This window comes from Neomonachus schauinslandi, chromosome 16, assembly GCF_002201575.2.
Source record: "Neomonachus schauinslandi chromosome 16, ASM220157v2, whole genome shotgun sequence".
NCBI classification, from domain to species: Eukaryota; Metazoa; Chordata; class Mammalia; order Carnivora; family Phocidae; genus Neomonachus; species Neomonachus schauinslandi.
This window is the reverse complement of record NC_058418.1, coordinates 51,128,807-51,148,256: the sequence shown is the minus strand read 5'-3', so window position 1 is coordinate 51,148,256 and position 19,450 is coordinate 51,128,807. Positions and strand designations below refer to the sequence as shown.

Sequence of the window (19,450 nt, the reverse complement as noted above, 5' to 3'; positions counted from 1 at the left end):
CGGGGGCGCGGCGGGGGCGGGGGGCGCCCTACACCCGCACCACGCCGCCGGCGGTCTGCACTTCGACGACCGCTTCTCCGACGAGCAGCTGGTGACCATGTCGGTGCGCGAGCTGAACCGGCAGCTGCGCGGGGTCAGCAAGGAGGAGGTGATCCGGCTGAAGCAGAAGAGGCGGACCCTGAAAAACCGTGGCTATGCCCAGTCCTGCCGCTTCAAGAGGGTGCAGCAGAGACACGTCCTGGAGTCCGAGAAGAACCAGCTGCTGCAGCAGGTCGACCACCTCAAGCAGGAGATCTCCAGGCTGGTGCGCGAGAGGGACGCGTACAAGGAGAAATACGAGAAGTTGGTGAGCAGCGGCTTCCGAGAAAACGGCTCCAGCAGCGACAACCCGTCCTCTCCCGAGTTTTTCATGTGAGTCTGACACGCGATCCCAGCTAGCCACCTTGATAAGTGCTCCGTGGGGGTCCGACTCGGGTGTGGGCTTGCTAGTTCCAGAGCCGTGCTCGCCGCCACCTCGCCCCCTCCCCTGCGGGGATTGCCCGATGCCCCTGCACACACACACATACACACACACACAAACACGCGCGCGCGCGCGCATACACACACAACACGCACACACAACACACACCCTGCTCCCAGTTGGCGGTGGTGGTGGCTGTTTTTAAATGGGGAGGGAGTGGATGTCTGGCTCATGGATTGCCAATCTGAAATTCTCCATAACTTGCTAGCTTGTTTTTATTTACGCCCCCCCCACACACACACACAATGTTCAAAGATCTCAGCAGAGTTCTTCATGCTCACTTTTGAAGCCCACATCATTCACAGTGTTTTTTTTTTTTTTTTTCTTCAGTTCATGAGCTGGTGTTCATTTTCTGTGTGTGTGTGTTTTATTTTGTTTGGATTTTTTTTTTAATTTTACTTTTTGGAGCTTGCTGTGTTGCCCTATTTCCCAACCTCCACCCTCATGCCCTCTTCACCCATCTCCTCAGAGATAAAAGAAAAAAAAAAAAGCTAAGTTTTTTTTCCTCCTCCTGAGTTCTTCATGTGAGATTGAGCTTGCAAAGGAAAAAAAATGTGAAATGTTATAGACTTGCAGCGCGCTGAGTACCATCGGGTTTTTTAGCATTGTTATGCTAAACTAGAGAAAAAAAATCCTCATGAACCTGCCACAATCAAGCCTGCATCAACCTTCTGGGTGTGACTTGTGAGTTTTGGCCTTATCATGCCAAATCTGAGAGTTTAGTCTGCCATTAAAAAACTCATTCTCATCTCATGCATTATTATGCTTGCTACTTTGTCTTAGCAACAATGAACTATAACTGTTTCAAAGACTTTATGGAAAAGAGACATTATATTAATAAAAAAGCCTGCATGCTGGACATGTATGGTATAATTATTTTTTTTCTTTTTTTTTCCTTTTGGCTTGGAAATGGACGTTCGACGACTTATGGCATGGCATTCATACTTTTGTTTTAATTGCCTCATGACTTTTTTGAGTTCAGAACAAAAAAGTGCCACCCTAGAGCCTTCTTCCCATGAAAGTTTGCATCTGCTCCAAAACTGCTTTGAGTTACTGAGAACTTCAGCCTCCCATTGTAAATGCACTGAAGGCATTCCTTGTCAAAGATGCCAGAATGGGTTAAAAATTTAACATGGCAAACATTAAAAGAACTCTTAATGTTTTCTTTTTAATAAGAATGACCCCCCACTTTGGGGACTAAAATTGTGCTGTTGCGGAAAGCAGTCTAAAATTTATTTTTTAAGAAAAAAAGAAATCTGCCCCGTTATTTTTGGTTTGTTTTATTTTTATTATTATTTTTTTTTTTGGCTTTTGGTCATTGTCAAATGTGGAATGCTATGGGTTTCTAGTATATAATTTAATTCTAGTTTTTATAATCTGTTAGCCCAGTTAAAATGTATGCTACAGATAAAGGAATGTTATAGATAAATTTGAAAGAGTTAGGTCTGTTTAGCTGTAGATTTTTTAAAAGATTGATGCACTAAATTGTTTACTGTTGTGATGTTAAGGGGGGTAGAGTTTGCAAGGGGACTGTTTAAAAAAAAGTAGCTTATACAGCATGTGCTTGCAACTTAAATATAAGTTGGGTATGTGTAGTCTTTGCTATACCACTGACTGTATTGAAAACCAAAGTATTAAAGGGGAAACACCCCTGTTTATATCTGTAGGGGTATTTTACATTCAAAATGTATGTTTTTTTTTTCAAATTTAAAGTATTTGGGACTGAATTGCACTAAGATATAACCTGCAAGCATATAATACAAAAAAAATTGCAAAACTGTTTAGAACGCTAATAAAATTTATGCAGTTATAAAAATGGCATTACTGCACAGTTTTAAGATGATGCAGATTTTTTTACAGTTGTATTGTGGTGCAGAACTGGATTTTCTGTAACTTAAAAAAAATCCACAGTTTTAAAGGCAATAATCAGTAAATGTTATTTTCAGGGACTGACATCCTGTCTTTAAAAAAAAAAAAAAATGAAAAGTAAATCTTACCACAATAAATATAAAAAAATCTTGTCAGTTACTTTTCTTTTACATATTTTGCTGTGCAAAATTGTTTTATATCTTGAGTTACTAACTAACCACGCGTGATGTTCCTATGTGCTTTTCTTTCATTTTCAATTCTGGTTATATCAAGAGAAAGAATAATCTACAATAATAAACTGCATTTTTTTTTTTTGATTCTGTGCTCAGTTTCTTAGTGTACAGTTTAACTGGGCCCAAAACCGCATTAGAAGTGTAAAATGCATCCTTTTCTCCACAGGAAGAATTAATGGAGGTGTAGGGAGGCAATAAGTCAGGGTGAAACATAGGCTATTTTGTGAGGTGGGAGGCCAGTCTGTTTGAATAATTAGCAATATTTAATATAAATGTAAATTATGACCTCTCAAAATGCATCCCTCCCTCCCCCCCTCCAACAAAGTCTTCAGTTTTCAAGTGAGTTGAGACATCATTGCCCTCTGGTGAAAACAAACAAACAAAAATCCCAACCAGAGAGTAGGGCCTTCTCAGCATTGTCCTCAGCTTCTGGTCCAGCAGCAAGCCCATCTAGAGAGAAATGGGCCAAGCAAAGAAGTCATGGCAGGAGGTGGCTTGGGCACATATGCATTTAATGGTAAAGATAAACAATTCTTGCCTTTTAGCTAAAATTGATTGTTTTTCCTTCTTCCCTTATACACCATGATTTTCCTGTTAGCAAGGCCTGACCCAACTTAACATCAACACTTTGGACAAATCAAATTGTTTGTTTGTTTTTAACTTTGAAGGTCATTTGTCTTAAATAGGAAAAAGAAAAACCCATCCCTTACTTACATAACCCCAAGTACATATCTGGGTTTAAAACTGTGTTACTAAATCAAATTTCACTGTGAGTATTTAGCAGAGGGGGCCTCTCCACTTAGACAAGCTGACGATGATTTCAGATCACCTTAACTCCAGAAATATCAGCAAAAAGTAATGCCTTGATAGAATCAAGGCTGTGCTCTGATCAGTATTTACCCCCAAACAGGCTGTGTATCGGAGGCTCGCTTCAAAGATGACTTGGAAAGTCTTGAGCTACCTTCACTAACGGCGTTGACCTATTTTAAAATGACATAAATTCATGCAACTAATGTTACAAATTCATGCAGTTTGCACTCCTCATCAACTTCCCCTAGAATGCTAAAAGAATGTTAGACAAAGCCAACACTGTTTTGAAAATATAGCCAAACACGATGACTTTCGTTTTATTTTGTTTTTGGTGTTTTTTGTTTTTGTTTTGTTTTGTTGTTTTTTTAAGATAATACTGCAACTCTGAACGAAGGCCTTATTTTGAAGAAAACAGGTTGTGCTTGGCGCGGATGAGTTCTGGGCAGTTGATCACCCTGTCTTCCTTCCCCTTTTCACAGAACGCGAAGACAGTGTATACCCACTGCATTTTGACCTTCCTTTATGTGCCAGTTTGGATAGAACTCCTGACTCCACACGTAATTTTGCTTAACAAAAGTCTTCATAGTAAACGTACTTCCATGCGCTCGAAGTTAGCTCTTCTCTGCTTCTGAGGTTTGGGGTTTTTTTTCTCTGATCCCAACAAGGAGATAGGCAGTTTCCCCCTCCAGGGGCAGAAACGGAGATATATCATTTATGCAAAAAGCTCAGCATCAGATGAAAAGCTTTCAGGCAAACACATTCTGAAAATAAGAGTGCCATTCAGGATGGACTCACTGCAGTCACCTCCTGAGGAACAGGACTTGGGAGAAAAATAGTTGTGCCACATTTAAGCATTTTGATAGGACTCGACAAGGCAGTTCACTATAATAAGTGGGTTTGGGCCCCAAACAGGAGAAAGCAGAGAGGCGCTGTAGAAAATGGGGTTTGGGTGACTGGCTTTAAGAGAAGGTTAACTCCTTAGTGAAAGGCAGTTCTAGATAGAACCATGACTAAAAACTTTGAAATGTAATATGAGAGGCAAACACAAATACGTATGTTTTGGGTGTTGTTTTTTGTTTTTTGTTTTTTGTTTTTTGACAAAGAAACCCTAAATTCTGCCTAAGTGCCCCTAGTAGAAATAAGTCTCTAAATTAAAAAAATAAATAAATTCTGTAAGGAAATCTAGCTTTTCCTTTCCACTGCATCTGAGTCTTTGTCTAAATAGTGTTAAAATTCCTTTCATTCCAATTACAGAACCGAGCCCACTCGCAAGTTGGAACCATCAGTGGGACACGCCACATTTTGGAAGCCCCAGCAATGTGTACTTACAGTGTATTCACAAAAAGACATTTCTGTGAGAATTGTACATTAAAAATTCATTATTATTGTTTGCAGCCTCAGAGCACACCCTGCCCCTGACTTCCGTTTAGTCTCCTTCTTGCAGAAAAATGATTGCGTTAGAGAGGAAGGGTAGTAGGGGTATAACCTCCGTGCTATGAACTCTGCCTCTGGTCCGAGGGTCTTTCTGTGCCAACCTAGAGGAAAGCACACGGGTGCTTCTGGCCTCACGGCGCTTGAAACTAAATAGGTGCCATTGTTGTCAACCTGCAAGATTAGTTTTTAAAATCCACTGAAATTTAAAGGAGATCTATATGTACATTTCTACGGAGAGAAGTTTCCCAGAAGGTAGCAGCTAGCGTTTTTGAAACATATGTAGACACGCACACTCCAAATAGTACTTTTTCACACTTCGTTGTTTCTCTGGCAGATAATTTTACTAAGAAGAAAAATACACTTGCCTCCCCTTCCCCAAGCAGATGCCATGGGCAGAAGCTTTAGCCGAGCCCCAGCACCCTGGCTTTCTGGTAGGCCCTGGATAGTATTATATTTATCAGTGATGCCAAACGTGTTCATTTATCAGACATAGTTGTAAATGAAAACAGCGTGTGGTCAAATACAAAGTTAGTTAAACCACACCCTCCATGTGCTTTTTTCTCTACTTCTCTGGCCCCAGGCCATTCACAAAATCACCTCCCTTGTGTTTCCCTATTTTTTGCACCTTTTCTTTTGTTAAAAAAAAAAAAAAAGTGTAACAATTTTTCACACTGTATCTGACACATTAATAGATCGACATCAAAACAGGCAGAGGTTCTTCCTTCTCGGTGAGGAAATGATGTCTAGATACCATGTTTATCCACCTCAATGCCATAACCACCTGGGCCCCCTTTCAACACGGGCTGCTCCAAATAACTCTATTTATTATGGAATGCAAGATTCTAACGCCCCTGATCTTTCCTCCCTTCTCCCTTTACCCCCATAGTTTTTATTTAGTAATATCAATTCTAGATGCTTCTGTTCTTGTAGAGGCCCTCCCCTACGCCAAACCACCAGCTTTCCTGCTCAACACGATGAACAGAGGGCCAGGCGGCAGCCCCCCTCGCAAACATGGGCCACGGCTGCCTCCGTAGCTGTGTCCCCAGCACGTCCCTGTCTAGATAACAAGTTGCCTCTGACAAAGGTTGCCAGAGTGGAGTACGTTGGGAGGCTTTTTGTTGATGTTGCTGTTGCTTTGTTTAGGACAACTTACTTCCGTATTCACACACTCTTGGCTTTAGACAATGTACTCCTCCGGTCTTCTAGGCCAATCAATATTTTTAAAAGTCGGCTTGCCACACAGGTGTCTCTATTTTTTGCCTGTCGGTAGTTAAAGCCTAACTGAGGCAGGTTGGAGGCTAAAATACATGAGTGACAACCTTCAGCCATCTGACTTCTGTGCCAGGAAAACACAGCACCAGGCTCCTGGCCTTACTTTTCACGTAAACACGCATGAGTGGAATGAGAGGCCAGATTCCTCTGCTCTAGATGGCTGATTTGCAAGGCTCCCCACTGCGATTTACTTTCATTTGATTTTTTAAAAATCACATTGCCCCTTCCTAAGAAGATCTGTCTTGGTTTTTTTAGGGGAAGATTTATCTACAGGGATAGGCTCTCATTTCCACCGCTTCTGATTATTCCTTGGGATGCTGAATGAATAATTGGGAGTCGGTGTCTTCCTTGTGGTTTTGAGGAAGATAAGAGAAACCTGAAGTTTGTTCTCACTCTTGGCTCATCCTAAATCTGAAAGATGCCCCAAGTCCAAGGCAGGGTGTAGAGGGGCCATCTGTATGGAAGGTGGTCCGGGGTCCAGCCCACCCCCCCAGTTAGGATTTGTTTGTTTGTTTTTGTACTTGTTTTAAAAACAGAGCCAGGAGTCTTAACCCACCTTCTGATAACACTGCTTTTCTCACTTTTGATATAAATCTTCAAACCCTAGACATCAAACAGCCCCAGAAAAGGGGAATTCTCTCTAAGCCTTGCTCCGCCCCAGCTCCTGAACAAACCCAGCTCTGTCTAGCCCTTTTTCTCCAGCGGGGGTAGGGGACAGGGTGAGAGAATTTCAGTCCCCCAGGCTGTCTCATGATTGTCCGGGCATAAAGAAGTACAGTCCTGCAACAATGCGGGAACATCTTTATCCTTTAGAGAGGGACAAAACAAAAAACAAAGCAAATCAAATTGCTCTGCACGAAGGCGTAGCAAAACCCCAGGCTCCTGTTCTCTGCACCCTCTGTGGGCGGTGAGAAATGAGGGGAGGAAGAGAGAAGGGTGGGGAGACCATGGAAGGCAAGAGTCCCAGGGATAATCCCAGTTGCCAGTCTGAATTTCACTTGCTCACTGGCTAAAGGCAGGCCCGGCGTATACATGGACCAGGTACAAACGAGGTTCGACTGTCCGTTCCATTCCCATCCGCTCCACATGTGTTTCCTTTTTGAAAACAATTTTAGAGCTTAAACCCAAACTCAGAAATCTGGGGAAATTGTTAATGTCTTAAATTTGGGGGCATTTAGAAATATATCCATCTGCAATTTTATAGCAGTGACGTTTTGGATCAGTCAGACCCGCTATGCCAATATTCATATGGTCCCACAATAGGTTTTAGGCATCAGGATAGTCTTTATTGTTTAAATTCGAAAGCCCTTTATGTGTGTTTGTGTGTGTGTGTGTGTTTGTGTGTGTGTGTGTGTCTTCCATAAGTTTGCCCGCTATAATAAGACTGAGATAGAAAGGATACATCGATAGCACACAGAAATCAGATCTTCATATGAATTTGCATCAGAGTTGGACAGTTTTAAGAAACTCACAAAGCACATTTTCCACAGAGAGGTTATGACCGGAATGCACAGTCCCTTACTCAAATCATAATCATCTGAGCACCTCTACCCTTGTTCAACAAAATTCATTCTCTTTTCCTTTCTTTTTGTGAAATAACATTTTTTCCCTATAATTAGGACTTTGGATTGCAAAATCACATTCCTCTCTTCTCCACAGATTCTTGGATCTTTAGTTACGATTAGAAAGGGGCATTAATTCAGGAAGGGAGGATGAGGGAGGGGTGTTTGTGGACATTTGGGAAGAGGAGGGGAGGAGAGGAAATAGTTCTGTGTTCACCCCCAACACCCCTCAGCCCCCGCCCAGCCCAGGCCTGGGTGTGAGCTACATGCAGGGGATTCAGATTCTGAATTTACTCTAAATATTCTGATCACCAACCTTGAGCATTTCCCAGCTAAGATTCCAAAACATGGTTTTTCCTTGTGGTTGGTTCTTTCAGTTAGGGAATAGGAGAGGCCATGAAATCTTACAGAACCAGGCAGGGAGGCTTGAAAACTGCTCTTCTGAGAGAACCCCCAAGGATGGTTGTGAAGGGGATCCTGAGCTGAAAACTCCCGTCAGCAGTGCAGATCTGCTTGTGCAACCAGGATCTGCCCCTGTTCTATGTGACCTCATCCACTTCTGGAAGCCCATAGAAGTGGGTTTCTGGCCTTCTTTGGGGCGTTCTCCAGAAGGAAAGCAGGCCTGAGGATCCCGGGACAGTAGGTGATTCCAAACTAGGCCAGCGGAGCAGAGAACAGGAAGAGGCCAGTGTGCAGGGCTGGGGGAGTGCTGCGAACAGTAGCCAACCTTGGCTTAGGATCCCAATCCAGGGATCAAAGCTAGGACTGTCCCAGGGCTCCACCTCCCACCAGCAAGGATCTGCTTGCCTGGTGACTGACAGGCAACTGGCAGACCCCGGAGGTCCCCAGGATTCCTAAATGCAATACCCATGTTCTGAGCTCCAGGGCTGTGGCCTCTTACCACCTGACCCTTGCCCCATTCCAGTGCCCTCTCTGTAATATTTGCCACCTCTTTCTCCCATGCCTAGTTGCCCAGGGCCATCCGAGGGTTAGGGGTCACTGCCCTGGGGCCAGAAAGCACTGCCTAAGCTGAGGCCTTGGACGCATTAAATCACTTCTGCCCCAGTTTAGGTGCAGGGAAGGGCAGGGCTGGAGCAAAGGGCTGGCCAGCAGGGCCCCGAGAGCGCGTGGTTCTGGAATGTTTAGCACTGGCTGCAGAGGGTGGTGACAAGGGTCTTGAAACCTGGACTTGAAGGAGATGAAGGCCTGCCCATCTCTCCGTTTCCTTGCCCCCCACCCCACACATGCTCCGTTCTGGCCCTGGCCCTGCATACACTTGCTCTTCCGGGGGGGAGGGGGGGCCTTCGCCCTGGGCAAGGCTGCCCCCGCGAGCTGCAGGGGATGAGTGGAGCCAGGTGCGCTCCCCACCCTGGGGGTCCCTGGCTGCTCGGGGCAGGTGCGGAAGGACAAAAGGCAGGAACCGCGGGGGCGGGTCCCAGACACTGCCTGAGGTCAGGGGGCAGTCAATCCCTGCTCTCCCCAAGCCCTTGGCTGCGCCCCCGGAAGCCGGCACGCTCCTGGACACCGGCCACGGGGCTCCCCTCTGAGATACCCAAGATATCTCCGGGCGCCCGGAGGGGGGGCGGCGCCAACTGCGACCCTCCCCAGTCCGAGCGCGCCCCAGTGCCCCGCGCCCACCCGCCGTCCACGCCCCAGCAGCGGCCTCGGATTTGTATTGGAATTTGGTTTAATTTTCCAAGAGGACTGCCCTGGCCCAAGCGGAGCGCCTTGGTCATCAAAACTGCCAGTTCTGCTGCGCTCCTGGGTGGGTGCCGAGAGGGAGGGAGCGGGGTTGAGTCCTAAAAGGCTCCACCCCTCACCCTGGGACCCTCACCCCTCCCGCGTGAGCCGCCCCAGGATCCTGAAGATCATCCGCTGCTCCAGATCATTTGATTTTTACTGTATTAATTTTCCGGCCTATTTTTCAGATCGTTTTTCCTGCTCTGGTTAGAGAAGGTGGGGTGGGGGGAAGAGAAAAGAAAGAAGGAAATCCAGATAGCATTTTAGGATCTTCATAGAAATCTCGATATGTTTGGGGTTTTCCGTGGTATAGTTTGATGCTCATTGTAAAGGAAAGCCAGTCAAACAAACTTTATTAGGATTTCGACAACAGCTCCAGCATGAGGGTCTTGCTTGCATTCTCAGATTTTTAACACAGTTCTAATCCAATTTGGGGCCCCAGGAACTGTTTTTAGGAGGACAGATTTTAAAACTACTAGTGGCAGAAAGGAGCCATTCCCTGTAGGGCCTTTTTCTTATTGGGACCCTCAGTGTTTTTAGAGCCTCAAGCACGGAGGCAAGTAACATTGCACTTTCTGAACTAGGTCTCTTTTTTCTTTTCTTCGGGATGGATTCATTAATGTGCAGATAAATATGTTGAAACTAAAACAATGATCTTAGCCTCTGAGACACTTTTACACTGTCAAATTACACTAAAACCCTTTTTGATAGAATGGGGGGAAATGTGTAATAATCATGCTAAGATTAAATCTGTTAAAAGATGGTATTTGAGTCTTTCCATTTGCAAGCAATGAATGCAACGTATTCTTTCATCTGCCATCTATCTATCCATCTATCTATCTATCTATGGTCTGCTATCTACCTACCTATTTATGGAGCCCTTTAAAGTAACCCATTGTAGAGGGAGAAGCTATTAAAAGATCAATCTGCAGTGTCCACGTTATGAAATAAAAATGATCACATGACAGAGTTAACCTGTCAACTCCATATTTCGGTAGGCATGAGCAAACCTAGTCTGAAATGTCCATCTTAGAATGATCTGCCCATAAAACCTTCGCCCACTTGGTGCGATGCGGGTCAGTGCAGAGATGCAAGCTGACCATCTCTCCGTAGCATGTTTTCAGGGTGCACTGTCCATGTTAACTCCCTAAACTGTATGGGTACCCAGATCTATTAAAATCTTCCTTGGAATATCACTGCATCTTCCTACTCTACTTTAAAAATACTATTTAATCATTAGGTAAATATCTTCAGCCTTTAGAGGCCCTGTGCTGGCAGATGTATAGCTTGGACTACACTATGGCGATCTAGCTCAAAAACCTCTGCTCCCCTTCCCATGTGAGACCCCCTTGCCCCCACCACTCTTCCCTGATGACTAGCCTGGGTGAAGCTGATGAGAACAGAGAAACCGCATTGCCTTTTGGACTCTATTCAGGTGTGCAAACAGAATCTCCCCCCCTCCCCCGCCCTTTTGAAAGTAAATGCCTTGATAACAGGATGGGTTGCCGGATGGCCAAAGAGTAGAGGTCATCTTGGGGAAAATGACACCAATGATCTAAAAAGGACATCTACTTTATGAGATTATAGGCGAGATGCCAAATATCACATTTAATGAGGCCTGATTCTTTTTCTCCAAAAATAACAGAGACTATCAATGAGACAGTCAGGAATGCAAAGGGGCATTTTGCAAGGCCTATGTTCAGTTATTCCTTTGTAATATTTTTCCAAAATTGAAAAATGCCTCACGAGTATATGATCTCATGTAAATACCCCTTGCAGAAGCTTAACATATGTTTGCACTGCCTCAAAGGAATTACAAAAATATTCTTTCCACAATCTCTTAAGCTTTTAAACTATTCACTTGCATTTCTAAAAGAATCTGTTGTTCCTAAAGATTTAAAAAGAAGAAGAAGAACCTTCTATGGGAAGGGTTTTTGTTTATTTATTAGTTTTTTAGAGATTAGCCATCTGAACTTCAAATGGAGAACAATTGATAATACTGGTAACACTTCCAGGTTTAAAATTTAAGTGTGTTTTCTTTCGTTTTTCTTTCTTTCTTTCTTTCCTTTCTTCTTTTTTCTTTTCTTTTTTTGCATAGAAATAATATATTTAGCAAAGATTAACGGATACTATTACATGAAGAAAAGTATTCTGTACTATAAGGTTTTCAAGGCATTTCTAACAAGAGGTGTGAATGAAGGCACATGATGTATTTGGGGCAGCCCTGACAGATACCAGAGTACAAATTTGTTTATCCAAGTGTTTTAATGCAGAGTTATATCGTCCAGAGAGAGGACATTCAAAATAAGTGGCAAAGTTATGCTCAATGAAAATTTAAGTCAATAAAGATTTTTACGTGCAGTTACAGCTGCCTACAGATTTCAGCATATGTGTGTGTGTATAGTAGATTTGTTCATACCAATTATAAGGTAATCCAAATAACAGTGTGGGGGATTAAAGAAAAATAAGTGAATATCCATCTCGGGGAAAAAAAATTAGATTGACTTGCTAGTTTATCGCAGTTATTGTACACAGATTTGCTGTAACCATGTTGAATTTTTAAAATTAGATTTTAAATGTATTTTGACAGTCTGAACTTGTATGGTGTGACTAACTATAGGGAGAAATGACAGGTCTGCTTTGTTATTAAACCGCTGTCTGGAAAATATTGGACTCCGTACAGTAAATGATAATTATTTTGCCACTTACATTAGTACAGCTAATAGCAATAAGGGTTTTTTGAACCATAGAAAGCTAACTACTTTGAATTACTGTGCTTTGTTATTCACTGTGAAGCAAAAAGACTTTTTTTTTTTTAGAGCAACCTCATTTTCATATCATGGTTCTAAGCATTCCCTGCTACTAATTTAAACGGAGAGGAAGTTAATAAATAAAAGGGTGGTATCTAAATGTTTCTATTTGTTAAGAGAACATTTGCAATTAAGGTCAGCGGTACCAGCAGAATAGACCAGAGCAACGGAGGAGGAGGGGGAAGATGGAAGAGAATGGGCCCCAGTAAAGACCCAGGGGCAGCTGGACCAGTTGGGTTCTCTGAGGGATGGGCAGTCTGTGACCACTTGAGAGATGCCCATCAGAGACCCTTCAGATGCTCCCTACTGTGACCCCGGAATGACTCGGTTCTCTGAACTGAGGACAACTTCAAAGCTGATCCAGGCTGCCAGGCCCATGAGTTTCTCTATCTCAGCCTCCTCGGGGTGGGAGCAGTCGTCAGAGGGGGTGACCTTGCGTTCCATGTCATTCTCTTCCATGTGAACCCCTCCTCTGGCAGGTCTGAGGCCAGGATGCCAAAGCAAGCGGAGCTAAATCCCTCTTCTTTGGGTCTAATTCTGCCTTTTTTCATAGATAGCTAGGCTGCCTTTAACATACTGTCCTTGAAACCTTCTTCATGGTTATTAATTACCCTTTGTTTATTTTAATATATTTACTAAATCAGGTACCCAAGGGAATCCTCTGCATCAGTGATGTGAAAAACGCTGTTGCCTGAAGTCAAAGAGGTACATCTTGATTTCTGATTTGCATGTGCTTGTTTCGATGAGTTTTCCATGAGGGGGATAGCAAGCAAGCAAGGAATGCTGATAAGCCCGTAGGCGTGAAAAGCTCCTGCTTTAGTACTTTGAGTACTTGGGTTTCACATGGAACATAGATGGTGATCCTGGGGGGACCAGCATGCATGTGTGTCTGTATTTATCTCATTACGTAGGTGTGGTGTACAGAGTACTTAATCTCGTCTGAGGAAAGCCCACATCTTTAGCCTTAACCAGCATGAACCTCTTGACACTCACAGAGCTGGTCCTTCTGCTTGAATGTCAGACCATTTGGGTGAGCCTGGTCAACTGGCATCCGTGGTCCCTGGCTGGCTGTACCGGGGCCTCGTAAACATTCCTAATTGTCAGCCTCTTGAAATTCACTCCATACTCACATTTGGAAAATCCGGTGTCATTTTAAAGCACAGTGTGTCCCCCATTTCTGTATCCAAATGTGACTTTGGAACCACTTCCCACCTCAACTGTAGGCAGCAGGAGAGCGCAGGAGACGGGTGGGGGGCAGATATCTGATTTTCATCTACTAAAAAAAAAAAAAAAGAAATTAAGATATTTAAATGAGTTTTCGATTCTAAGTATCCCAGGGTGAATTTAATAATGAAACCTCTTCGTTTAGAAAGCTAGTCCAACACTTGCACACCAATAATTATTTAGTGTCATTGTTTTATGTATTCTTGTTACCTCTTATTGGCTAACGGAACAAAGTTTGATTTCTTTGTCATTAAAAAAATTGCTTGCTGAGAGATCTGCATGAAATACGGTTTTTGATTTCTAGAGAACCTGAGGAGGGGGGCAAAAGTCACACTGTCAAACTGCTACTCTTTGCAAAGGAAACACTTTAAGGATCCATTGAATCCAAGAATGTTGGAAACCAGAACCCCATTTTCTCCCATTATTCAAAAATAGTATCTGATGACTTACTTTTACACACTGCTTGAATAACTGGACTGTGAATATTTAACTATGATTTCTTTCCTAGCTTTATACAAAATTAACATTTTCCTTAATAGGCTCGTACATAGATTTTAACTCGATGTTATACCTTTGGGATTAATTTGAGTGTCCACGTGTGTGCATGCAGTACAATACTTTATTCCTCTTGTTTTTATTCCTTTCTTTTGTCTCTATCTTTATAATTGGAATTTGAAAACCATCTATTAAATATGATGATCTAGGCCCACTGGCAGGTTTTGTCACATTGAAACCATCCATTTTGAGCAAAGAGTTAATGAACTTTTAAGGCGAGGTTCACACTGGTCCTGACCCTCCTGGTAATTTTTCATATAAGGTTACTGGTGGGAGAGAAATCAAATTTCATCTGTGAACTTGATTGACAGGTGAGAGCAAGGAAGAGAAAGGCATTTGGTCAGATGGGGAATCTGGGGGGAGGAGGACAATTCCTCTGAGTTACTCTGTGATATTAGATATTATAAGCGGACATATGAAAAGTTCAATACTTGATACTCTTGGGAGAGTTACTTAGTGTATATTCAGAAAGTCATTTTGGCTAAGGGATTTTAGTAGTGAAAGCCCAAAATGGAGAACTGCTAGCCTTCTTCTCTCTTGCTCATTTCCACTACGTATAGCTTCGTGGCTTATTTCTGGCAATTTTCTAGCTAGAGTGTGAAAATTAAACCACAAACCATTTGGGGAGCCGTATAATTACCTTTCATTTATTCTCAGAAACACAGTCTAGATTATATTATAGTTCTTGGGCATATTACAAAATATCCCTCCTAAGCGGTATCGTAAAAAAGATTAAATTCTCCTTTTCTGTAGCATCCCTTGATCCTGACTAACATTTTCCATCAGCGCATGTTACAGCTTAACATACACAAATCTACCCAGATGCATGATTTATCAAGGTTGTGCCTTCTAAGGAAGGTCTTCTCATATGAACGTCCGTGGAGACAACTGCACACTGCTATTTGGTGTAAAATTTTCCATGGTAGCATCCCTGGGTGGTGTGATGTTAGCATCTTTGCCATGGAAATAAGTGATGATGTTGCTTGACCCTAATACCAAGGGTGGCTTTGGAATCCACCTGAGGGGCCGTCCCTCAGCTTGGATTAACACAACTGCCCCTGCGTTGCACCAACATTGAAAGTTGGCTTTCAAGACACGTTCTCTCTTCTTGTGTGCTGAAACCCTATTTTGCAAGGTGGTGATGGATCTTAGCCTGCTCTTGTCTATGCTCTGCCCATTTCAGATGTTCCTGACATTGGCTAAGACCCATCCGGATGCAACCAAGCCTTAGAGAGCTGCCTTGGGGCAGGGCAGGTGGGATGCATACGTAGGGGAGAGGCCCGTGTGTAGCTTTCCTGTCACCTGTGGGAGAAGCTGATGGAACTTGTATAAATAGTACTTCCTGGGTTCTAAGTACCTGTCAGTTTTTGTTTTTTTTTCTCTCTCTCTCTAGTCTTACAATTAGCTGAGTGGACATATTTTATCCTGGCTGTACCCATGCCAATATGAATCCAAACAAATGTAAGGAAGGCTTCATTGTTTTATGAACCGGGATAAAAACAAAAAACAAAACAAAACAGCAGTAGAAGTATTCAGAAATCTTGTTTTTATTTTGTATAACTTGACCTCCATGTTGCCCATAATCATCCAGAGAAATAAAACTCGAGCATGGTTTCCCGATGCCCTGTGTCAATGTGGGTGCCTTAGCACGGCTATTTAACTCAAACATAAAATTAAATATGTCATAATCGTGTTTCCCTTGCAGAGCCCATCAAAATATTTTAACAGAAATGGTGAATCAGGTGCTGTCATGCAAAGGACATGTGAAAACACAGACTGTAAGTTCCGGATTCTTGGTGCCTCTGTTGAGAGAGCCCAAGTGAGAACAGTGGCTGGTCTTGACTGTCTTCATTTCAGGCCCCTCTGGGCTTCTAAATACTCAGTTTTTAAAGTACATCCTCCACCCCCCACGGCAGCAAGGAACAGAATGCTGTCCTGTATGCAGATCTGGAGCGGACCCATCCATCACAAGTTCCATGAGTATGTCTTAAGCGAATTACATCAACGTATTTGTTGGCACTGAGAAAAAAAAGGGGGGGGAATAATTTCACTTAAAGTGTTTATTATGCAGACTTACCTAATTGCTTGTTGTTGTTTGCTTATTTAGGTCATGCTCCCACACAACTTCCATCCGTACCCCCTTTCCATACAAGGTCTGCCTACTGTTCTTCTTTCGGTGGGCTCTGGTCAACTACTGAGCTGATTTAATCAATTAATTATAGCAGAGCAGGTGCAGGGTAACTAGCCTGATGATGCCATATGAAGTCATATTTTCAGTGAGCCCTAGGATACTATTGAAGGGGCAACTTAAAGAAATTACGCATTTAGGGGGGAAAAGGGAAGAAAAGAGTTTTGGTAAAAGTACGGCGCTCATTATTTAACACAAAGTGATGCTCCTGTAAAGAGCATCTGTGCTAAAAGCACACATTCAGTCACCTGCCAGAAGGTCAGACTTACTGCTGCCGTTCACAGACGCCAATGTCGAGACCCTCTTCACCTGCCCATTGCTGAGTCTTCTGTTTCCTCCAACCAAAAATTGCTGTAAAGTTGTTGTTCAGTGTCTGCATTTTGGGGTTTTCCTGGCACCTAATGAAATTATTGGCAATAAATGAGCTAAGCAGAAGGGTTGGTTTTGATTTTTTTTTTTTGTCTTTTTGCAACATTTGGAACATGCTGGGGCAGGGGTCAGCCAGTGGGGAAGATTCAGTGTGCTTGTTTCCAGCATCCACGGGAAATATTACAAAGCCTTTAGCACTGATAGAATTAACACTAAGTAGGGGGAGGGGAGGAGCAGTTACAGGTGTTGGGCAGGAAACTCAAACCAGCTGTGGGCATCACAGGTACTATCAAGGGAGAGGACTCAGACACAGGAGCAGTGACCTCAGATGTAAGGCCCTGGAAGATATTAACACCTAATTAACAATCCAGGGGCACACATCCTACAACATAAACCCTGCCTGCAGGAGGTGAGAATGACAAGAAAGAAAGAGAGGACACTAGTTGGGTTTTGTTTTCACCTTTTCCCTCAGCAAGCTTTGTCTAATGACCTGTTATTCACATGCAGCCAGGGAGGATTTCTTTGTTCATTCCTGTCCACTGAAAAGCCCAGTAAGTTCATTAGCCAGCAGGTAGCCAGCGGAGGTGAGAATGGAATTGATTTACCCTGAGGTCACACCTCCTTTACATTGGGTTTTACAAAGTTTCTTTTTTTCTCCCCTGGCTCCTTCTGCAGCAGAGTTGTGTCCTGGGTTTACAGTTATTTTAAAGGGCTTCGGAACGAGGGGTGACTCCCCCCTCTCTCAACAACAAAGTTAATCAAAATGTAGACCTTTGGTTGCCAATGGTAGTTAATTACAGGGCTTGAATCTGTACCGCGATGGTATGGCTCGGGCGGGTTCATATTTTAAAATGAAGTTCATTCCTCATGTACATGAAAAGAGGGGAAAGCTGGTCGGGGCGGGGGGGGGGTGGTGGTCTCTTCCTGGGCTGCAAATTTTGAATAAGGGAATAGAATTTCCTGTTTACGTTTTAAAAATTTCTCTTCCTTATTTTCCTGCCCTCTCTCTCACTTCATAACGGAGCCATTAGAACACTTTCGAGAAATCTTAAGGTGCACACGATACGTTTCAGTGTTTGGAATCATGCATAGCATTTTAGAAGGCCACGTGAGTCTGCTGAAAAGGATGTGTAGCATCTCCCTGCTCTCAGCAGTAGCCAAGAGAAGTCAGAAATCCCTTCACCCATATTGACCTTTTGGACACAAGCTAAGAACTGTTTTCTCGTACTTTGCTCCAGTGAGTAGCCCATACACACACTTCTGTTCTGATGCCCAAAGACTGTTTTATTTATTTGTTATTGGGCTTTCCCAGACTTTTTGTTTTGTTTTATTTTTTCTTCTCTTTTAATCCTTGGAAAGCCCAGAAGCGGTTTCTCCCCATTGCAAAGCGCACGGGCCCGCACAGGCTTGCCTGGCACGTGCGGGGGTCTGCGCCTGGGCTCTCCCTCACCGCGAAGCGGGGAGCGTTTGTGACGAGGACTGCATTTCCCGTCAGCCTCGGAGTAGCGTTGCTGCGCAGGGCTGATGGCTCCCAGCTGCCCTCCTCCCCAGCAGCCTTCCGGAGACCCCATCTGCCTTGCAGGCCCGTTGACCTCGCCTTCTTGCGCTTCGCACGTGCTCCTTGTTCTCCTGATTAGTGGAGCCAGCGAATCAGATCGTGCGCTCTTCCGCACGCACGTGTCTGCCCCAGCTTAGTGGTCACGGAGAAAGTTGTTAGCGAACGCGGGCTGTCTTCTAAACGCAGTCTCCGTGGGTAGTCGGGGAGCCTAATTATTCAGAATTTACCTCCGTTTGATCTGAACTTTGGTTACTTGGTAGCATCCTGACAAGAGGCAAAAAGGTCATTGGTCACGAAATAGCACATGGCAGGTGCTATAAACCCTCCCTACAGACTGGCGGTCAGATAGGACGCCTGGCTCCCAAACTGAGCTGGTGGGATCTGAGTTGGAGAGTCTGGGCCTCGACTCCAGAAGAAAAGCCCGGGGTATACCTTGTTTCCTGACGGAGAGCGGGAGGTTTCCCTTGTCCAGCCAGAGCTCGGAGTTTTCACAGCAGCATGGGGAAAGCCGTCCTGTCCCGGAGAGGAAGAACAAAGTAAGGAATGATTTATTTTAAATATTTTCCTCCTATTTTGTTTGAGCCGGCTGATATTAGTATTGAGAAGCTTTCTGTCCTGTTGCTGGAAGACTTTTATTATTATTTTTTTATGGCATTGGTGGGAATGGGGGCCCGGGGATGGGGGGTGGAGGGGGGAGTGCGGTTCCTGCAAGGTGTTTCTGTCTGTCTTGACTCATCATTTTACAGTGTCATTCAGATTCGCCATTCTCGGCACCATCATTTCCTTCCACAGTAAAAAAGGCACCTTCCCATGTTTGCCACGGTTAACACGGATCAGATTTTTACTTTAGGGAAAATGAGATCCGGGTGTGTGATTTCATTGTAAATTCGTCAGGAGTTACTTGCAGAGCTACTGAGGATGCTGTTGTTCTGAGAATGCAATTTTTACTGTTTCTTTAAAATTTAATTGGGATCAGGTCACTGTGTGGTTTCAACTCAAGGCTTTCTTTTTTCTTTTTCTTTTCTTTTTTTTTTTGCTATTGCAGGCTGCAGTAAAGTGATTTGTAATTTATATTTCAAACTTTGGTATCGTTAAACTAAACTGTAAAGACTGGCTTTGGGGTTTTGCTCATAAAATATTTTTTTTAAAGATTTTATTTGCGAGAGAGAGAATGAGAGACGGAGAGCATGAGAGGGAGGAGGGTCAGAGGGAGAAGCAGACTCCCTGCCGAGCAGGGAGCCCGATGCGGGACTCGATCCCCGGACTCCAGGATCATGACCTGAGCCGAAGGCAGTCGCTTAACCGA

At 43.7% G+C, this 19,450-nt stretch overlaps 1 protein-coding gene across 2 annotated transcripts in view; it reads left to right on the top strand.

Annotated features, from left to right (window-relative positions):
• Positions 1 to 15,782, top strand: part of MAF (MAF bZIP transcription factor) — a 16,959-nt gene extending 1,177 nt beyond the window's left edge. Inside the window, exons 2-4 of one of the 2 annotated variants that reach the window (XM_044922212.1) lie at positions 68 to 411; positions 12,895 to 12,955; positions 15,735 to 15,782. In XM_044922212.1, coding sequence (XP_044778147.1) covers positions 68 to 411; positions 12,895 to 12,928 — 378 coding nt within the window. In that variant the 3' untranslated portion in view covers positions 12,929 to 12,955; positions 15,735 to 15,782. Of the gene's footprint in view, positions 1 to 67; positions 2,707 to 12,894; positions 12,956 to 15,734 lie in introns of those variants that run through there. The other variant, XM_044922213.1, reaches the window with a different exon arrangement.
• Positions 15,783 to 19,450: the final 3,668 nt, after the last annotated feature.